Source organism: Caretta caretta, chromosome 21 (assembly GCF_965140235.1).
Source record: "Caretta caretta isolate rCarCar2 chromosome 21, rCarCar1.hap1, whole genome shotgun sequence".
Taxonomy (NCBI): Eukaryota; Metazoa; Chordata; order Testudines; family Cheloniidae; genus Caretta; species Caretta caretta.
In genome coordinates this window covers 16,431,203-16,452,339 of record NC_134226.1, presented here as the reverse complement: position 1 = coordinate 16,452,339, position 21,137 = coordinate 16,431,203, and the positions used below count along the sequence as shown (strand labels likewise).

Sequence of the window (21,137 nt, the reverse complement as noted above, 5' to 3'; positions counted from 1 at the left end):
GGGAGCTCACAATGCAATTAGGCAGCTTCAGTATTTTGGATACTAGTAAAGGATTTGCAAAAAGAAAAGGAGTACTTGTAGCACCTTAGAGACTAACCAATTTATAAATTGGTTAGTCTCTAAGGTGCTACAAGTACTCCTTTTCTTTTTGCGATTACAGACTAACACGGCTGTTACTCTGAAACCAGTAAAGGATTTATTACTAGAATTGGTCTGATGACTACTGAGCTGGGTGTGTGCAGGCATGGGTTCATTAGCATCTGGCTCAGAGATCCTGCAGAATGCAGTGCTTCCCTGCTTTTCTGGTCCCAGAGTTCAGTGCGGTTCTTGCCTTGGAATCTCTGTTCTCCATTCTGTATGCGAAAGGAGATGCCTCCCTGTCCCATCTTTGATGCAAATGAGGCTAGGGGAGTTTCCTTAATCCTGTCACCCGTGTCCCAGAGGTTTAGGTATGTCTCCCACCGCCTTTTAATTGCTTTTTGTAAGTCTGTCTGTCTTCTGAATGGCTTCAGTTCAAGCAGACGCGGCGGGGGGGGGGAAGAGGTCTTTAGTGAGTCAGACAGGCTGGGTACTGCATCCTGATCCCCCAGGAACACAGAGCTGATCGGTAACACCATCAGTGTCTTTGAGTGTGAGGAAGGACTGTGGGCTGGCTGCTGCTGTTGCTTCAGCCCTCGGCAGGGTGCCAGGCACAACTCAACGAGGTGGCTGCGGGTGACAGTAGGAAGCATAGTAGACCTCACCCAACGTGGGGTGAAAGGCCTCTGTATGGGACTGGCATGAAGGGTAACAAAGTAACTGGAAACCTAGTGTGTCTCTGCACAGAGGCTTTGGAGACCAGAGAGCAGCCTGGCCTGGTGTAAGTCCATGGTCGGTGGAGTCACACCTGGGATGCATCCATCCCTAGGACTGTTTCCTTTGGGAAGGAGAATTGATGACAGAGGTACATAAATAGTAATTGAGCTAGAAGGTCCATCGGCCTCCTGGTTACCCAGTAGCATAATAAAAGAACAAGGGGACTCCCCAGTGAATTACAGAAGCAGCGCACATTAAAATAGCTAACAGGAAATTTTCATGGAGTGTGTAACTGACCCTTGGAACCCACTGCTGCAGGACAGCACGGGCTGAATGCACTTCCCCCAAAGGATTAGACGCTGGCACCGATAGAGCTGCAGTTAGACAACTGGGATAAACATGTTTCAGGCTATGAGCCAATGAGCAGCTGTGGTGAGCAACACATGGCCAAGCCTGCAGGGACAATGTGCTTGGGTGTGGCAGGATGGGCAAGAGTCTCTGAACCATCTGACACAGGTGACATTCCATATTCTTAATCCAGATTTGCAGCTAAATTTTCGTATCCAGTAATATCCACAGGGGGGCGCTGTGGGACTGCAAGTGCCCGAAGCTCTGTGCATGGGAAGGCAGCACGGGGGTTTCTTTACAAAATCAAATCTGATCTCAGTCTCTGGAAATCCCGATGAGGGGAGGAAGAGTGAGTCCTTAGGGGGCTTCTCCAGATCCCTGGTGGGGGTAAGGGGTTTTCAGTGGAGGGGAAGTGCCCCACTCTGTACCACAGAGCCTCTGGGAACTGCCATGCAGGTGTTTTTTCCTCTTCGCTCCCAAAGGGAGGCACGTCAGGGTGAGCAGAACCAGGTCTCTGCCCTCCTGAGGCAGGCTCTCCCCCGAGCCCAGGGCTTCCTCGCCCTACAGGGTCCTTTCACCTGAGGAGAGCAGGACATGGCTCCCTGCAGAGCTGCCATCTGCCTGCCTTCCTGCCCCCCTCAGGGCTGAATGTTCCTCTCCCAGGCACCCAGCCAGGGACTGAGAGGAGACCCTGACCGCAGGCTCACTGGGACTCCCCGTCACACTAGAGCAGTGGGGAGTGGCTGTGATGCCTATGGTTATGGCTCTGGGTTTGGCTCCATTCAGATCCAGCCAAAGCTTGCGACTCCAGACCCCCCGGTTAGAGCTGATTTGAATTGCTTTGGGTTCCTTACACCTCTCCCTGGTTTGGTTCTTTGGGAATCCATCCCCTGTCCTATCCCCTCTCCCCTCCGGGTGTAGTTCCCTGGTGCTGTGGTTCCCATTCCCCGTGGAACACTAGTCGGTGAGAACGTGTCATGTGTCACTGTGTGTTAATTAGGAGCCCCTCTACTTGTCACAGCACTGATGGTTTTCCTGGAGGAGTGGGTGTTCATCTCTAGTGATGGCATGTTCCTTTCCCTGTGGTGTGCCAAGCATTCCCTTGATCTTGTGTTTTGATACCAGATCTCTGCTCAGGGCTGTCCCCTTCCAGCCCCTTGGGGTGCTTCTCCAGGCTAAATAACTCCTGTCTCTGCAGTCTCATGGTAGATCTCTGCCAGCTGGCTCTTCACCCTCCAGGCTCGCTGAGACTCTCTGGAGGGCACCGAAATTGAGTATGATCTGTGCAGTGACCATTTCCTGTCCCTGTAAATACGGGGCATCCCCCCGAGGGTGGAGCGCACTGTGCTTAGCAATGCTTATGCCCCGTACCAGAGAGCATGATACAGTCCTGCTGCCCTAAAGTTTCTCTCCCCGCTGCAGGGGAATGCCATTGACTAATGTGGATTCCTTTCATGGAGGCCTGGTGGGAATTTAAAGCTACGGGACTGTGTATCTCTGATACACCTTCCTCCAGGACATCGTTCAGCTGTGATGGTGTAAATAGCTTGGTCCCTGAGCTTCCTAACTCTGGCTCTGCAGTTATGGGTTGCCTCTCATAGTGATGGAGGATATACAGAAATGGAGCCTGCAATGGGACAGTGGGAAGACTGGCTTGATGCCCTCAACAGAAGGGGAAGGAAACTAATCTCTTGCTTCCCTTCTCTCCCCTGCCCTCACCAGGTCTCTCAGGAGAAGTACAGACCCGCTGTGAGACTGAGGGCAGCTGTGTGTGGCCGCGAGTCCGCGAGGTCAGCTTCCCGCACCGTGTCCCGACCCAGCCCGTGATTATGCTGGGGCTGGTGGGGCTGAGCGCTCATGGCTCCGTGGGCATCTCGGTGAGAGCTGTGGACGTCACAGACTCTGGCTTCAAAATACACATTGCCAACATGGGCAACCAGAGCCTGTCCAGCGCGAGGGTGTCTTGGATGCTGTGTGCATAGACGGAAACTGTTATGCAGCCCTTGGAGCAAGCAGCTGGGGCATTGGGAGCAGGGGTTACTGAGCTGGTGGCATCTGCTTTACTTGGACACAACCGTGGTTTGCTTTGGTTTTCTTTACAGTAATTACACCTTACAGGGATGATAGGTGTAGATGGGATTCCAATTAATAGCCCCTCTCTTGGGAGCTGTGTACCCCCATGGAATGGCAGGCTGAACAGCCCCAGGCCTTGCTGAAGGCTCCTGGAAAGTGCAACTGACAAGATCTGTCTTAAACTTTCAAACATAAGCACCTAAACTGAGCCACCAACTGCGTGCACATGGGCAACTCTGTGTGTGTGTGCGTATGTAGCCACTCTGCAGCCACAGATGTGCGGCTTGCTCTCACAAAAAGGTGCACCACAAGGCTGATTGGGAGGGAAGTTTAGCACCTGAGTCTGTAAAGTTGGCCTGTAAACATCTTTATTTAGGGATTTTTTTGGTTTTATTATTTTCAGTAGCAACTGTTGGAATGTTCTCCTGCTGCCCACGTAGGATTCTACCCAGTGCTTTGCATGCCAGAAGTGTTAAAACTTATGCAGGGATGATGCTAATTGCTGGATGCAGCCAAACTACTGAAGATGTGGGACTACCTCTTTATGTGTGCGTGTTTCCAGTTGAAATTTCCTGGCTGAGCCAGTTGCTTCTGGCACAGTGTGAGCTTGCCTGTATGGCAGAGGGTATTGCAAGTCAGGGCTGCTCATTCCTCACAGAGCTATGGCTTCTTCTACTCTGAGCCTTACCCTGGAACAGATGGACAGTCATGCTAAGCTTTCTTGTAGCATTGCAAGGTGGACTAAGCCTTCTCTGGACCTCTGATCTCCCCCAAGTGAAACACCAGTGCGTTCAGACTGCTTCAGGTGTGCTTGCTTTTCTGTCTAATTCTGCGGAAGGGAAGCAGCTTTATTTTAATGTATACAACTCTCTCAGGCGGCTTTGCAGGCTACTAATGGCTTGTCCAGCCTGCTGACCTAAGCACAATACACCTGCTTCTCTCTTCTCCTTCCTTCCCCTGCCCATCCCTGGAAGACGCACTGGAGCTCTCAACACAGCAGGCTCCAGGGTGGGAGAGGGGTCTACAAAGCAGGTTATGGGTCCACCATGAGACACCTTGCAAAGATGGGAGGTGTGTGCAATTCCACCCCCATAGTCCCAGTTTGGAGGTCTTGTGTCCTGTGGTGGTGGGTACAGAAGGACTCTCGGCTGGTGCTACATATGTACCCCATGGAGATTTGTAGGTCTCAAATTGGCAGGGTTGGGGTTGAGCATAATGCCTTCTGTGGCTGAAGGTCAGAACACAGAGGCTTCTTCTTGTCAGAAAGAAAATGGGGGAGTGTTTCCCCAGATTGTCTCCTCTGTGACTCTAGAGTGGAGCTATCCGAGCACCCAATCGAAGTCACTCCAAACCCCCACTCCCACATCAGCTGGCAATCTGCCTAAATTGTCCTCTTCTCCTCCACACGTTCACTCTGCGCTGACTGAAAGGAGGAAGGACAGCCTTGTTAAAGCACAGAACTAGAATGTTGGAAATCCATGTTCAGTTCCTTGCTCTGCCACACGTTGGCAGGTGGCTTTCCCTCTGCGCCTGGACTGTGTAAAGTACCAAGCGATGCCCGCTGTCTGCAGAAAACCGTAGAGATTTTTCCCCCCCCCTAAAAAAGCAAGTTCTACAAACTGAAACACTGTGATTTGGAAATGGTGCTGCCCTGCCTCATGGGAGCTGTGGTTCAGATGTCTGTTCCCATTCTCCTCTATAGACTGCGTGGACTGTGTTTCCCAGAATGCTCTCTGGTAAATTACAGTTTTGTGTGGGGAGCAGAGCCTATAAAAGAGAGGGAATATGAAGCTGCATTTACCAGTCAAAATATTTTGGGGTTTGGGTGTATTTTTGGTGGGGAAAAATGAAAACTGTGTGTGTGTGTGTGTACACACACCTATGTTTCCAACAACCATCTCTAGCGCCAGTTATTGTTTCTAAGCTCACTGGGTGCTATCCGCTCGGACACATGGCAGATGCCTTCCCAAAATGCCTGAGGGGGCCCTCGGGGATCCAGAACGTTCCAGCGTTGTCTCATCACCTGAACTGGGCTGACAAGACTGCTGCTGCCCTGGCTCGCCAGGACGCTGGGTGCAGAAAAGCAGGTGGTGGGAGTCGTATGATGTGCGGGGATGGCAAAATGGATCTTCAGCCTGTCGGAGGGCAGAGAAAGGTGCCAAAGCAGCCTGTTCCGCTCTGAGCGAGTGGGGGACATCCAGAACTCGGAGGACAGGCTACAGGACACAACTGAGACTCTGGGGTCTGGGAGCCTGAGCCCCATGAAACTAAGTGTGTCTCTTGAGAGGTGCCTGCTGCTTCTTCACACCCCTGCTGATCATGCGTGTATTCAGCCCCCCTCAGCAGAAGGTGTGTTGACCGTGCCTGAGGACCCCAAGGGGAGAGGTGGGATTCTGTGCAAACTATCTAATGCCTCCAGAGTCAGACAGGAAACGATGGGTTTTTCCCCCAGTTGCTACCATGTACCTAAAGCAGCTCCAGCCTTTCCCCTGTCCAGGGGGAAGCTACCGCTCTCTGGCTGTCCACAGCCGAAGGAGGTGCTGTTGTTCGTTCATGCCTGAGCGGTAGGAATTGTGTCTGTGACTCAGCCCCATGGAGGCCTCGAGGTTTCTGGGCCGTGTGCTTCAGCCTCTGGCAAGGAGCTGGCTGCCAGTTCGGGAGGCCGCAAGTGCTGAATTGCCAAAGCTGTTTTAGAAACCAAGCAAAGGGTACAAACCAAAACCTGCCCTGGGTGGATCTCCGTTGGCAGGGCAATATTTGGCCTCGTCCCTAGCGTGCCTTGCTCTAAACTGGTTTTCTGCTCAGGTGTGGGCTCGCATGGCTTCATGCGAAATGGAAGTGCTTTCCCTGAAATGGCAGAGTGCAAAGTAAGACATCTTCCAATTTCAAGGCCCCATTGGCTGCCCTGTGGGATGGAGGGGAAAAAACCATGGTGGGTCAGAACAGGGAGTGCTGTATGCAAACCATCGATCCTTCCCTGAGCCCCTCTCCTGCTTTTGGGAGCCTCTGGGACCACGGCCACCCTTCTTGGCATACTGCCCATCCTGCCATAGGGTTCCCCTGCCTGAGGGTGAAGTACTTGAGTCTGTAACAAAACAGCTCTCCCATTCAGCAGACATGGAGTTTCCTGTTTCTGGGGAACGTGGAATCTGGCCTAACGTTAATTCTGACTAGCTGGACATTGTCCACGTATGTAGCCAGGCTCTGATCAGACCCCTTGCTCCTCTCGTGCTGTCAAGGCCAGTAAAGCCCTTTGCTGAAGCTTTTCTGCAGGTACCGAATAAAAAGTAGGAAAGCCAAGAGTGGGGTAAGTCTGGTGTAGCTTTAAAACCCTGCTCTCCTAGGCCCCCAAGAAACTAAACGGTTGGTGGTTCTTGTGCCAGGCTGGGTGTGGAGACACTCTCTGGTGTTTGGATTGTGACCCATTTCCATTTAGCCTGGGTCAGTAAAAACTAATATAGGGGTTCTGCTTGCACCTATTCAAGCCAGCTTTAAACTGATGCCAGTGCCTACGCCCCCACAGTCTTCCACCAGTTTAACCCTAATTAATCAGTGAATTCAAGTCCTGTGCCATGGGAGCTGCTGCTGCGTGTACATCAGATTCCTCTCTTTTTCTGAGCCAGTTTTTAGCTTGTGCTTGCCATTGGCTTTCTCTCCACTTATGTGGCTGCAAACGGGGCCTGAGACAGGTTTAGGGCTGAAGGCAGCCAGCCAAACATCTTACAGTTGCCCAGCCAAGTGAAGGGCTAGGCTGCTTAGTGTGGGCCTGATTCTGATCTCGTTCTGCTTGTATGCCAGGAACTCTGTTGCCCTTAGTGAGGGTGCTCCTGATTTAAAGGGGTGTGAGAGGAGAATTGACACATGCCTAGGTTCTCATCATGGCAGGACTGCTGGAAGGGCCTAGTACCTATATGTTTCTGTATTGAGTCAGGCCTTATACAGGAGCAGGCTGAACGTGGCTGTCTTACTGAGTGCGGAAATGGGTTGCTGTCCTACTGCTGTGTACCCATGGCGCAAAGCTGAGCTCAGCGTTGATAACCCCACCAATTGTTGGGCCAGCAAACTGCTTCTCTTCTCAAATAACTGCCTGCATGCTGCGTCGCCCTTCCAGCCCTGCGCGGATTCAAAATTTGTATCCGCCTCCAACCTGCAAAAAATGATCCGTGGATACCTGCATCTGCGGCTATAAAGCGGATATTTTCAGGGCTTTAGATACCACATTTGGATCCTCATCCATCCGCGATGGGCAAAAAGGGTCCTTGGATATCTGCGGATGTAAAGTGGATAGCCACCGATTTGCAGGGCTCTAGTCACCTTCAACTTGCATTGCTCCATCTGCCCCAAAAGGCTGCCAGTCCCGATCCCTGCCGGGTAACAGTGCTAACCTGCTTCTTCACTCCCACTGCAAACTCGATCCCTTCCTACCATGTGTAACTCAGGTAGCAGGTGAACTTTTAGCTTTTCAGAATAAGCCCTGCTGGATTCAGAAATGCAAGAACAACACCACTTCTTCCAAGGAGGAGACACCTCCACAAATCAACCTTCTAGCTGTTCCTCTCATCTGGAAAGGATTTGCACATGGTCCTTGGCTGGCTCAGTGATGTTTGCTAGGTGGATAGAGCTGTGCAAGCAATTCCCGTGCCACAAATGTTAAGTACTGTAGCATTTCTGTAATCTGTGCCCATATGTGAACAGGCCGTGTGCCTGCTTTTCAGTGGATCTGGGGGTGAGATCTGTTGTCAGGCCATCATCCCCTTTAAAATAAGGGGTGACTAGGCACTGTGCTATAGAGAAGGGAAGCTAGATGACAGCTGTCAAGTGGAACTAACAAAGGGCATCTCGTGCTGGGTTTTTATTGATTTGCATCCATGCGACATTGAAGCACACCCTAATCTGCGATGGCTCACCTAGCTCTTGGGCCAAGTGACTGATGATTTGTTTGTGCAATGGTGGTGGACTCTAGGGACTAGTTTTCTTCTCACTGCGAGGAATGAGGGAAGGGACTGTAGATCATGCGGGGGAGCCTCAGCTGGGGTTACGACCCCTCCTTCAGCTGGGCATAGCTGGCGAAGCTGGTGTTGCTCACAGTCTCCTGAGCCCTCTTCTAGACAACAGGGTGATGGGTGCATTATCAACATCTGATAACAGGAGCAAAAGCCCTTGTTACTTATCCCAGGGTTGCCTGCATGAGGAATTAACAGTCAGGTAGCCGCTTCCTGGACATGAGCTATGCCAGTTCTGGCAGCCCCAGACTTTGGTCACTTCCAGGGAGAAGAGCGGATGGTGCTGAGCTGATAAGCAGCCAGCTAAAGCCTGACCTGCCGCTCAAGCAGGAAAGTGGGAGAAGTAGCAGTACAGATTAGCGTCCCTGTGTCCCTCCACCCCCATAGCTGGTTAGAGTGCTGACAGGCCCTAGCTTTCTGCTGGTGGAAGCTGGAAGTGTGATGTGTCTCCCTGAGCCTGCTGGGCTGGGAGTTAGATGCTATTAGTTTTCAAAGCGGCAACCCAGCACCTGCTGCCCAAGCTGTCCCCTGAGGAAACCCAAACTCCCCCCACTCCAGTCCCTGCTAGCCGTATGCACGTCCCATACACCGAGGATTAGTGTTGCCTCTTGGTAGATCTGGGGTAATGTCTTTCTCTGCTGGACATGGCAGGGGAAGGTTGTGTTGTAAATGAATAAATCTCAACGAGCACCTTGCCCAGTGTACAGGCGGCTCCGAGCATGGGTCTCAATGTCTTGGAGAGAACAGCAGCTCTGCTGGAAGACCCCAGACATAGTCCCGTTCAAAGCAAAGCCTTGCCATGTCCCAGGAGTCCTTAATGGAAGGTGTGAATTCTAGGAACAGAGCCAAGAGCCTGATTGGCTTATAGCGTGTAACTGCCTCTGCCTGTTTAATAAGGAATGTGAATTTCAAGAACATAGAGATGAAGGGCCTGGTGGCATCCAAAACCATGCGGCTGGAATTGCCAGGGACACCAGCAGTCCAGAGCTAGGCACTTAAGAGTTCCCTTCTTTGCAGTGAAGGACCCCAATCCTGCCTATCCCTCGCCTCCCATACATTGTCGTCTTCAAAAATTTCCACTCCTTCCAACCTACTGCCCATGGAGATCAGCACCCCACGGTGCCAGGGGCTGTACATACAGCTGGGGAGAGCCTCTCCCTGCTCTGAAGATCTAACCCAAAGAGTGGGATGGGAGGCAGGCACAGAGAGGCAGTGATTTTCCCCCAGGTCACCCAGGAGCAGAGCTGGAACTAAAAGCCACATCTTGTGAGGCCCAGTCCATTGCTGGGAGCCAATCTGGAGGGTGTTTCTGACTGGAGGGGGCTGTAGGCCTTCAGAGTGAGAGATGCTTGTATCTTTTCCCCTGGGCTCTGAGCATCTACAGCTTTCCAGCCTTCCTCTGCCAAGTCCTCTCTCTGCACCCACTGTGAGCTGCTCCTTAGAGATGAACTGGAGGAATAGCCAGGTCACCTCCCCCACTGGACTGCTGGGTTCTCTGGGGCATCATGGAGTCCTGGCTCACCCCTACTCCTAGGGTCTGTGCACCAGCCTAGGACACCCTCCATCCATCCTTTCAGTTAACAGAAGGAAGCGGTGAGACCACACTGGTGCCCCACATGGGAGCGCAGGCTGCTCTGTGGACAGATCCACGTATCTCCTCTTACCCTCTCCTCTGCCTCCCTGCTGAATCACAGCCTCTGTGGGAGATGGGCAGAGGGCCCAGAACCATGTCGCCAAAATGCCCTGAGTTCGAGAGTTCCGGGTAAGTGGGAGCGAGATGCAGACTAGGCCTGTGTTGAACCAAAGTCAAAGCCAAACCCACCAGTTTTGGCAAACATTGGTAGTTTGGGTTTTGCAGTCTCCCCTCCAACCCCTTATGCTCTTCCTGGCTCTGTCCCTCACTCCACAGAGATGCCTTCGTTCCATCCCTTGTGCTACAGATGCTCCCTCTGTTGCCCTCTCCAGGCATTTACCTGCCAAAATTCCTGCGCTCCCTGGCATGACTGATCCCTTCATCTTCCTGCTCTGGGAGCTGGCAGGATTCGCCCTTCTAAGGGGCTCCCTAGGGGCACCTGGCTACTAGGCTCACTGCAAAACCCCTTGCTAGGCTGATCTGGCCACCCATCCGAGAACCTGCTGCCACTTCATTCCGGCCTGCCTGGGCGTGGTGATCAGCGGCCTTTGTTCCTGCCGTCGGCATGGCCATGGGGCCAAAGGTAGCAGTGAAGCCTAATTTACAGGCAGCTCAGAACGCAGGTGGGGCAGAACAAAACGTGTTGGCACAGATGGGGCGATGTTCAGAGAGCTGCTTTCACACGGCTTATCGAGCGATGCCTGGAAGCTGCAGCAACTCACTAGCTTAATAACATCAGCACGGGACGAAGCTGCCTTTAATGTAGGGACACACGTTTGTGGGCAGGGAGCTTTTCTATTAATTCTGCAGCAAACCAAGCAAATCACGGAGCTGGGCACCTGGGCTCAGAAATGGGGAGGGGCGTGGATGAGGCAGTGCTTGGGTTCCTGTGCCAGGGCACCTGAGAGAGAAGGGTGGGGCGTTGCCCCTCCAGGAATGCCGGCAGAGAATGTGACACACAAGGCAGACCCCAGGGAATCTCCACTGTGATGAAGAAACAGGACAGCCTGAGGTTGATTCCGCAGCACCTTCCAGGCACCACAAAAACCCATTCTGACGAATGTCCAGTGTATTCCTAGACCTATTGCGTGGCAATCTTCAGGCAAGATGGAAACAACGCGGCGCTGATAGTACCGATTGCAAAACTCCATGCACAAGGCGAGCTCAGCATGCCAGCCGGAACTGATCAAACCACCACGTGCAGACACAACGCAGGCTCAGCTCTGCTGAATGTGGGGAGCAACTCAAAAAGCAATGGCACTCACTGACTCTAGCTACCAAGGGAGCTCAGCTCTGGCTACTGTGCCAGGTGCCCCTCTGCTGATTGCATAACCTCTCGGGTGTGAGCAAAGCAGGAACAGCGATGGCCTCTCTTGGAAAAGTCCTTCCCGTCCCCTGTACTCAGCGGGAAGAGATCAGGGAGGGGGTTGCCTCCTGCTGTCCTAGGGGGAGACTGAGTTGGCCAGGTCTGTGTTGAGACCCCCAAGAAGTTGCTTGCATTTCCTGTGCAATGGAGGCAGGATGGTGCCCCAGATGGCTGTTCCAGTAGAGTGGTTGCAGATGGTCAGACTCTTCTGAATGCAGGGGAGGGTTGGTAGGAGCCTGGGGCACTTTGGACCAGCAGGAGTGGCTCACCACCTGTCAAGCCATATCCCACCATGTGAGCTGCTCAGGGACTGGGGCGGTGGGGTGGGGTTGGTTATCGTAGCTGCCATGCTGGTGGCTAGCCATGGGAGTCCTTCAGAAGGGTCAGACAGCGGAGTGCGTTCCCTTTAGCCAGAGCTTCTGTGGCCTTGAAATTTCACCTGTTACTTCCCAGTGTTCAGAAAATAGCCCAGTAACATGGCTTTGGCCACCTTGAAGTATACCCCCTGCCTCTCATGAAGTGCTGTGTAGGGTAAGCCAGTGCTCTATCCCACAGCAGAGCTGGGTTTAATTCCCACGGGTGGACTCCCACCACCCCTTCTCTCTGGCCTTACAACTCTGGCTAATGCACTGCAGGGAACTCTGGGAAAGGGAAGCTAATAGACCTTTTTCTTTGCTCATTTCTGTGATTCAGCTGCAAGTCCCAGGATATAAGGTAAGGAGTGTACATGGGACTAACCCTCCCATCCTACCCAGGCCTTCAGCAGTGAAGGGAACTGGTTGAAGAAAATTCAACAGTTTTGTGTTCCCTTAACTTGTTCCTAATGCTGAACCCCAGTTGAGTTCTTCTGTCATCAGCAGAACCAGTCATTCCCAACACTCACTGAACACTTAAGGTCAGGTTTAGATGAGTCTTTTCACATACCCAAGGCTACAATTCATCTCTCTTATTTTGGAGGATTTTGCTGTGAATGATGGGCTGACACTCTCGTAAAGGGTTCTGGGTAAGGAAGCGCTCTATAAAACTCCCTGGCTTTCAACTGGTTATCAGAGTTGCTGAAGAAAGGATCATTGAGGAAAGTTTTCAGAGTAGCAGACGTGTTAGTCTGTATCTGCAAAAAGAAAAGGAGTACTTGTGGCACCTTAGAGATGAACAAATTTATTTGAGCATAAGCTTTCGTGAGCTACAACTCACTTGAAACACGAGCTCCACGATCTTGGTTTAGAGATGGGAACGATCACATGGGTTCTCTGGTGTGTTCTCTGGGTCAGGGATTCCCAGATGTGTCCATAGCCTAACCTACAACTTAGTGAATGGTTTGGACCCTTCCTCTCCCTTACCAATCAGTCTCCCTCCTGATCGCGTGGACCCTCTCCCTTCCCACCTACAGTCCCATAGGGTCCCTCAAGCCAGGGCAGCAGTTGCTGACCTGGATAAGTGAAGCTTGGAGAGGATTTAATGTATCTGAAGGGTCTTTGATGCAATGAAAGCAGCTGGAGGTGAGGCGGAGACAGCACTGTGGGACTAGCCAGCTCTCCGCAGATCACCAGCAAGGGTTCCATGGACTGGTTAGGGAACGACTGCCCTAGGGGCCAGTGCAAGAAGGTTTCCTACCGCACGTTCTCCTACACATTCTCCTACCAGCACATCGTGTGCGAGTCTGTTCCTTGCTCTGTAGATCTTGCTGCTTCAACAGCAAACGTTTCCTGTGCTCAGTGTCATTCCAGCTAGACAGACCTTGCTCCATCCACCTTCTCTGGACCATCTGAAACCATTCCTCTCCCTCGTTGGCAAGGGCTGGCCCTAAAAGTCTGGGTGCTCCAAGAGACACTGTTATCGTGTCATAGAATATCAGGGCTGGAAGGGATCTCAGGAGGTCATCTAGTCCAACCCCCTGCTCAAAGCAGGACCAGTCCCCAACTTTTGCCCCAGATCCCTAAATGGCCCCTTCAAGGATTGAACTCACAACCCTGGGTTTAGCAGGCCAAGGCTCAAACCACTGAACTATCCCTCCCACTGTTGGGTCAGGGGGAGAGGGGTTCTCACAGGAAGAGAAAACTAGGGTCTGATTGCACTTCATGGGAGAGCTGCCAATACAAATCTCACCTGCCCTTGTGCATTGGAAAGCCAAGACATTGCACTGACCTGTCCGTGTGGGGGAGCTGGGGCTCTGTCCCTGGGCCTTGTACACACCGTTATAGAAGCACGGCCAGTGTGTGACGTGAGTAGAGACTCAGCTGGTGGTAGCTGGAGCACATTCTACTTCGGCAGTTGCCCCTCTCTGTCCCTTCCTGCCCCCATCGTGTCTCAGTCACGAGGCGCTGAGGTGGGAGAGTGGCACAGGAACCAGAGCAGGATGAAGGGAGCGGAGCAGGGCCGAGAATCTGCCCCCGTGTGTTTTAAGAGCTCCGGGAACTTTGCTTGCAGGGAGATTTTATTTTTCTCTGTACTGCGTGTTTCACAGTCACTCTGCATGCAGATGATCCGGCTCATGGAAAACCAAAGCCTCTTGAGGCTGAGACCTTCTATTTCTCCACCAAACGCTGTGGCATGAGCAGTGGCAGGGCGTGCTCCCCCACACTGCTCTAACTCCGAAGGCAGCTCTCAAGCTGGAAGAGAAGTGGAGCCCTTAAGTCCGTTTATATTTTGGCCTCTGCTGAGACTGTTCACGAGATGGCCGATTAGTGCCGACAGCAGTGGGATGTGGGTGCTTGTCCACAAGGAACTAGATTAAAACCCACCAAAATCACTTGCCATCAGAAAATGACTTCTGATTAGCTGTGAGCTGGGCTGATTTAGACCCAGTGACCTGGAGGGGAAAGGCTTTAGAGCACATCCTCAAGCTCTCAGCCTCACGCTGTCCTATAAATGGAGAAGGAGACAACTGAAGCAGGTCCATACAGGTTTCACAGGCTCATTTTGTAATAGATAATCCCCAAACCTAGTAATGAATGCATTGTCTAAAGCCTGCTAACAATACACTGTTTCTGCTGCAAAGATCCTGCCCTCTAGAAATCCAGACTGATGTTGGATACTGGCTAGCCCCTACTTACTTATGGTATGACTCTTAAAAGTATTTAGGTGCCTAACTCCTGTTAATTTCAATGGAGAGTGAGATGCCAAAATACCTTTTAACAATCTTGCACTAAGTGCCTACCAGCAAAGTCAGTGGGAATTTTGCCATTGATAGTGGAGTGAGGACTGGCCAGGTACTCACCAAGGGCCTGATCGATGGGACTCTTTGCATTGACTTCAAGGGACTTTGGGTCCAGCCCATAATTAAGCTGGTGAATACGTCGTTAGTGGCGGCATTGTAAGATCCAGTCATGAGCTTACCCAGCATGGTGAAGAGAACGTACGGTCTTCATAGAGGTCCAAAACCACCTGCTGCTTCTACTCAGGCTAGTGGAAAATTCCCGTTGGCCGTCAGCAGGCGTAGTATGCATGGCTCTTATGGGACCTCCAGCTGCTAAGTGGTGACGTAAATACCCAGCCAGATCTGATTCCATCCAATAGAGGGCAGTGGGCCGCACAGTAGCCAGCATATTGCACTGCTCTGGGGTGTTTCTTCTGGGCGTGTAGGTGTGTCTGTGGTAGGTTCCGGGGTAATGCCGGGATAGAGCTCCAGTGGTGCAGGTTACAAGTAATGGATCTAAGTCCTGTTGTGATCACTGGGCCTAACAACTTACCCTCAATTGCGTTGTGCTTTTTTTTTTTTTTTTTTCATGGTTTTTCATTTAAGTTCATAAAATGTCACAAAACCTATACTGTTGCTCGGGAAGGGGTACAAAAAGGAGACACACAAAACCCTAACTTAGTCTAAACAAAAGGGGGGCTTGCTCATATGGCTCAAGGACTGTGTTGAAATCATGCATGGTAAAACCAGAAAATGTGCAACTGAAAATTCATGAACCAAAATTCCTGTCTCGGATATTAGGCCTAATTAGTGGATAAAATAATGAGGGGATGGGCTATTCCACCCAGTGTTCCCTGTAAGGACCCCAAAAGGAAGAGGCTTGAGGAGGAGAATATGGAAGAACAGAAGGAGGCTACTGGAGCAAGCTTCACCTTCATGGCTGCCACCCCCCACTGTCTCCTGAGACTCTAGACCTCCTTTGTCCTAATCCTGACCAGACCGGGCCAGAGAGACGGACCTAGATGGCATCGCCACTCCTTCCAGCTCCAGCTGAATTCCAGCCACCACCTAAGATAAAACGGGATCTGACTCTAGCAGCAGCAGCTCCATCCCATCTCAACCAACCTCTTTCTTTCTCCAAAATGGACAGTTATTGCCATCTAAGAGACTGTCACCCCAGGGATTTTCCCTCTTAAAAACTCTCAAGCTGTTCAGATGAGAGCCTTACTTAATACTTTACATTTCAAATGCTCTAACTGTTTCTTTCTTTTCTGTATCTTTAATAAAAGGTAAGAGGATTTTTGATGGTCTGTTTGCTATGGTACTAAGCAGAATGTGGTCTCTGTATACAAAACCCTGCACTTTGTTTAACACTGTTTAATGTTAACACCTTTGGTCCATCTAAATACAACAGTCCCCAGGCACCAAGTGAAAATTGCCACAGGGAGAGTTCTAAGAGGAGTGACTCCCCTTTGTGGAAGAGGTGAGTCGTTGTGAGGCCCTTTCCACTCCCGAGACTACATGGTTCCAGGTTGCACCCAGGTGTGGGGTGACTAGGCGTGTACCTGTACGAGCTGTCCCCAGTATCCAACTGACCCACGTGATCTGGAGCCCTGGCATGCATCAGGTGTCATCACGTAAGCACCTACACTCTTGTGAGTCAAGCTGTGCACCACCCCTTATTAGGTTAGTGCTCCATAACTCACACCCTCGTTGCATCACTTTGCCAAGTTGTGTCATACGGGGGTGTCAAGGTTCCTTCCCCACTCTGAACTCTAGGGTACAGATGTGGGGACCTGCATGAAAATCTCCTAAGCTTACCTTTACCAGCTTAGGTTAAAACTTCCCCAAGGTACAGACTATTTTACCCTTTGCCCTTGGACTTTCGCTGCCACCACCAAACGTTTAATCGGTTATTGGGAAAGAGTTGTTTGGAAACGTCTTTCCCCCCAAAATCCTCACCAAAACCTTGCACCCCCCTTCCTGGGGAAGGTTTGATAAAAATCCTCACCAATTTGCATAGGTGACCATAGTCCCAAACCCTTGGATCTTAAGAACAATGAAAAAGCATTCCGTTTCTTAAAAGAAGAATTTTAATTAAAGAAAAAGTAAAAAGAATCACCTCTGTAAAATCAGGGTGGTGAATACCTTACAGGGTAATCAGATTCAAAACATAGAGAATCCCTCTAGGCAAAACCTTAAGTTACAAAAAGACACAAAAACAGGAATCTACATTCCATTCAGCACAGCTTATTTTATCAGCCATTTAAAGAAAACATAATCTAACACCTCTCTAGCTAGATTACTTACTAAGTTCTAAGACTCCATTCCTGTTCTGTCCCTGGCAAAAGCATCACACAGACAGAGAGAGAGGCTTTGTTTCTCCCCCCTCCAGCTTTGAAAGTATCTTGTCTCTTCATTGGTCATTTTGGTCAGGTGCCAGCGAGGTTCTCCTAGCTTCTTAACCCTTTACAGGTGAAAGGGCTTTTCCTCTGGCCAGGAGGGATTTAAAGGTGTTTACCCTTCGCTTTATATTTATGACTGGGGGTATACGTTGCTAAACCATTACGTAACATCTCCCCCGAGATTCCCCCTCCCTCTCTGCATGGCTGAAAGTAGGCCGGGATTTCCTAAAGCCCCACCATCAAATTCGGTCCTGGCATAAGTGACTCCAATGGCATTGTGCCTGCTTATGCCCAGGCTGTATTTGGCTTTTGCGGTCTACCTGCCTTCTGACGTGCAGGGACAAATATTTTCAGTGGGACTTCTGTGAAACGTTCCCTATCATGCCACACGTGCACTGGGATCTTCTTAACGTCAAGCCACGGTGACGCAGGAGGTCCAATGGAATTGGCAGCGTTCTGTGACACGCACCTGAGCTTCTGCCTCCTGCCTCTTTGGGCTCCCCGGGCTTGGCACTTACAAGCAAACTGTAGTTACTAGTCACTTACAACCCGGGAAGGAGAACAGGTAAATGGGATAAGTGGGTGTTGATATTGTGTCTCTGGTACATACAAAGACAGGGGCTGGCATGAAGGATTGCAAGCTAAAAGTTAGATCTGGTCAGAAAACATCCCCTCCCCCTGGAAAATTTCCATTTTGGGGGGCAAAAAATTAAAACTTGAGAACTTTTGACTGAAATTTTCATTTTGGAAACACTGCCGGGGTGCTTCATGAGAGCTGTAGTTAAAGTTCCTTGTGCTCCCATTCTTCTCCATAGGCTGGGGTCCCTGCATGAACTACATATCCCACGATACAGCTCCCCTCTACTGAGAAGCGATGGTGCATTATAGCAGATGTAGTCTGGCTGGGGAAGTCCCTCTGTACAGGAGAATGGGAATGCAAGGACTCCAAACTTCAACTCCCATGAGGCACTAGGGCCAGTTTTGGGTGTTCCTCTCCCCCCCCCCCCCCCCCCCCGAAAGATGAAATGTTCTGTGGAAAGCAGACCCTTTCCTTGAAAAACTTCATATAGTGAAAAACTCAGTTGTCTGTCAAAACAGATGGAAAAATTTTGCTAGTAAAAGTATATAACAGAATACCGAAAAGAGAAAATTAGTAATACTCAACACGTCACTTATCCATAGAACTCAAATGACTTTACAGAGGTAGATAAGATCTCTTCTTTCCAGATGGGGAAAACTGAGGAACTAAAGTCAAGTGATTTGCCCAAGATTACACAGCTAGTCCACTTCAAAGCTTGGAATAGAATCCACCCGTCCCAACCCTCTATCCTATCCACTGAACCATGTTAAATGAATAGCACCCACCACACATGTGAATGCCAAGCAGGGTGCCAAGCAGGCATTCACAGAATCATAAAAATGCCGGGCTGGAAGAGACCTTGAGGGGTCATATAGTCCAGCCATCTGTGCTGAGGCAGGACCAATTAAACCTAGACCGTCCCTGACACGTATTTGTCCAAACAGGTCTTAAAAGCCCCCAGTGATGGGGATTCTGCAACCTCTCTTGGAAAGCCTATTGCGGACCTCAACAGCCCTTAGAGTTACAAAGTTTTCCCTAATATCTAACCTAAATTTCCCTTGTTACAGAATAAGCCCATTATTTCTTGTCCTACCTTCAGCGGACACAGAGAACAATTAATCCCTGTCCTCCGTATAAGACCCCGGAATGCTTATCAGGTCCTCCCACAGCTGCCTTTTCTTATTAAACATGCCCATGTTTTTAACCTTTTCTCACAGGTCAGGTTTTTGGAATCTTTTATCAATGTTGCTGATCTCCCCCTGGACTCTCTCCAGTTTGCCCACATCTTTCCAAAAGTGTGGCACCCAAAAGTGGACTCGGTACTCCAGCTGAGGCCTCCCCAGTGCTGAGTAGAGCAGGACAGTTACCTCCTGTGTCTTACACTGACACTGCTGTTAGGGCATACTCAGACAAATTAAGCTGAATTAACTAAAGGTGTGACGTTAAAGTGCATTAAACACCTGTGCGGAGGCTCTCCTTCAGAAGTAAAGCAGCTGTAGGTTGCTGTAGCTTAGTCCCCTTTGAGCGACTGTCATTTCTTTGTTTTCCATTCAGTTTATTCTAACCAAGGAACTTCACCTCCATGCTCTTCATTGTCTGTCTCTAGCATTGCAGCCTGATAAATATTATAACAGAGTTACTGTTCTCGGAGGGAGGGGATATGGCACATCCACACTCAGCCCCTAAAGTGTGTGGCTCCTCCCAGACAGTCGCTTTCCTCGGGAAGAGAGGGAAACTGCACCTGCAGCAGGAGGGGACCTGCCCCCATCCCCTCTTCCAGTAGCAAAGAGATGTGCTGTTGTTGACTGAGTGTACACCTGTGTCATTATCCTGGGGACTCCCCCCTCTCTCTCTCTCTCTGGCAGGTGTTTCCAACAGCCCAAGGGAGAAGATGGATTTTCTCTGAAATAAAGAAGAGGAAGGAGAATATTCAAGAGGCTGTGCACAGCGGCCAGGAGCCTGGAGAAAAGGTGAGATGATCTAGAGGTGATAGTAAATGATGGAGATTATGATGTAGCGCAGCACAGAATGAAACCCGGCATGATGGCTGGAATGTCAGTGGAATCCCTGATGGATTGATGAGGCTGGACGAAAGAGGTGGAGTTGTGTTGTGTGTCAAAAATATTAGTATGTGACCTCATGGTCTGTTGATAGATAGGTTAACACAAGCAGGAGGAATCCTTGGAATAATAACCCCCATCATTGGGGGTGGGGGGTGGGTTTTGAGACCAGCTTGGATAAACACGTGTCAGGGATGGTCCAGGTTTACTTGGTCCTGCCTCAGTGCAATGTGCTGGACTAGATGACCCCACAAGGTCTCTTCTAGCCTTTCATGTCTATGGTTCTGAGAATGCCTGCTTGGTGTTCACATGTGCAGTGGGAGTTATTTCTTGAACACGGTTCAGTCGCTGGAGTGGGGAGTTGGGATCCAAGCCTGGCGAGTGCTGTTCCAAGCTTCGAAGAAGACTCACTGTGTAATTTTGGGCAAGTCACTTGCCTTCAGTGCCTCAGTTTTCCTTATCCGGAAAGAGGAGATAGTTGTCTTATCCACCTTTATAAACCAATTGGAGATCTATGGATACAAAGTGATATATGTGAGTACTATTACTGATTTTCTCTTCTCAGTGTTCTCTTACATACTTTTACTAGTAAAATGTTTCTAGTTTCACAGAAGCTTCATTGATACTAATACATTCCCATGAAAAGTCTTGGTTTTGTCCAATCTGCAATTTCTGATGGAAAATGCCCAGCCAGTTCTGTTTGGTATTCCTGCCGGAGAGCATCTAAACCTGCAGCGTCTCATGCTCTAGATGCTCAGAGCCCAGAGGAAAAGACACAAGCATCTCTCGCTCTGAAGGCCTACAGCCCCCTCCAGTCAGAAACACCCTCCAGCTTGGCTGTCAGGACCCTCATTAACCCAGCAATGGACTGGGCCTCACAAGATGTGGCTTTTAGTTCCAGCTCTGCTCCTGGGTGACCTGGGGGAAAATCACTGCCTCTCTGTGCCTGCCTCCCATCCCACCCTTTGGGTTAGATCTTCAGAGCAGGGAGTGGCTCTCCCCAGCTGTATGTACAGCCCCTGGCACCGTGGGGTGCTGATCTCCATAGAATCATAGAATATCAGGGTTGGAAGGGACCTCAGGTGGTCATCTAGTCCAACCCCCTGCTCAAAGCAGGACTGATCTCCAATTAAATCATCCCAGCCAGGGCTTTGTCAAGCCTGACCTTAAAAATATCTAAGGAAGGAGATTCCACCACCTCCCTAGGTAACGCATTTCAGTATTTCACCACCCTCCTAGTGAAAAAGTTTTTCCTAATATCCAACCTAAACCTCCCCCACTGCAACTTGAGACCATTACTCCTCGTTCTGTCATCTGCTACCACTGAGAACAGTCTAGAGCCATCCTCTTTGGAACCCCCTTTCAGGTAGTTGAAAGCAGCTATCAAATCATAGAATCATAGAATATAAGGGTTGGAAGGGACCCCAGAAGGTCATCTAGTCCAACCCCCTGCTCGAAGCAGGACCAAATCCCAGTTAAATCATCCCAGCCAGGGCTTTGTCAAGCCTGACCTTAATAACCTCTAAGGAAGGAGATTCTACCGCCTCCCTAGGTAACGCATTCCAGTGTTTCACCACCCTCTTAGTGAAAAAGTTTTTCCTAATATCCAATCTAAACCTCCCCCACTGCAACTTGAGACCATTACTCCTCGTTCTGTCATCTGCTACCATTGAGAACAGTCTAGAGCCATCCTCTTTGGAACCCCCTTTCAGGTAGTTGAAAGCAGCTATCAAATCCC

At 50.4% G+C, this 21,137-nt stretch overlaps 2 protein-coding genes across 4 annotated transcripts in view; both read left to right on the top strand.

The window, feature by feature from the left end:
- Positions 1 to 15,653, top strand: part of LOC125625276 (uncharacterized) — a 32,058-nt gene extending 16,405 nt beyond the window's left edge. Inside the window, exon 5 of one of the 3 annotated variants that reach the window (XM_075121911.1) lies at positions 15,203 to 15,653. In XM_075121911.1, the coding sequence (XP_074978012.1) occupies positions 15,203 to 15,318 (116 nt within the window). In that variant the 3' untranslated portion in view covers positions 15,319 to 15,653. Of the gene's footprint in view, positions 1 to 2,865; positions 6,517 to 13,682; positions 14,428 to 15,202 lie in introns of those variants that run through there. The other 2 variants (XM_075121910.1, XM_048827137.2) reach the window with 2 other exon arrangements.
- Positions 15,654 to 18,732: 3,079 nt separating this feature from the next.
- The window catches only part of PKP1 (plakophilin 1), a 66,643-nt gene continuing 64,238 nt past the window's right edge, over positions 18,733 to 21,137 (top strand). The window contains exon 1 of the mRNA XM_075122118.1: positions 18,733 to 19,309. The gene's annotated coding sequence lies outside the window, so the exon portion shown is untranslated. The remainder of the gene's footprint in view (positions 19,310 to 21,137) is intronic.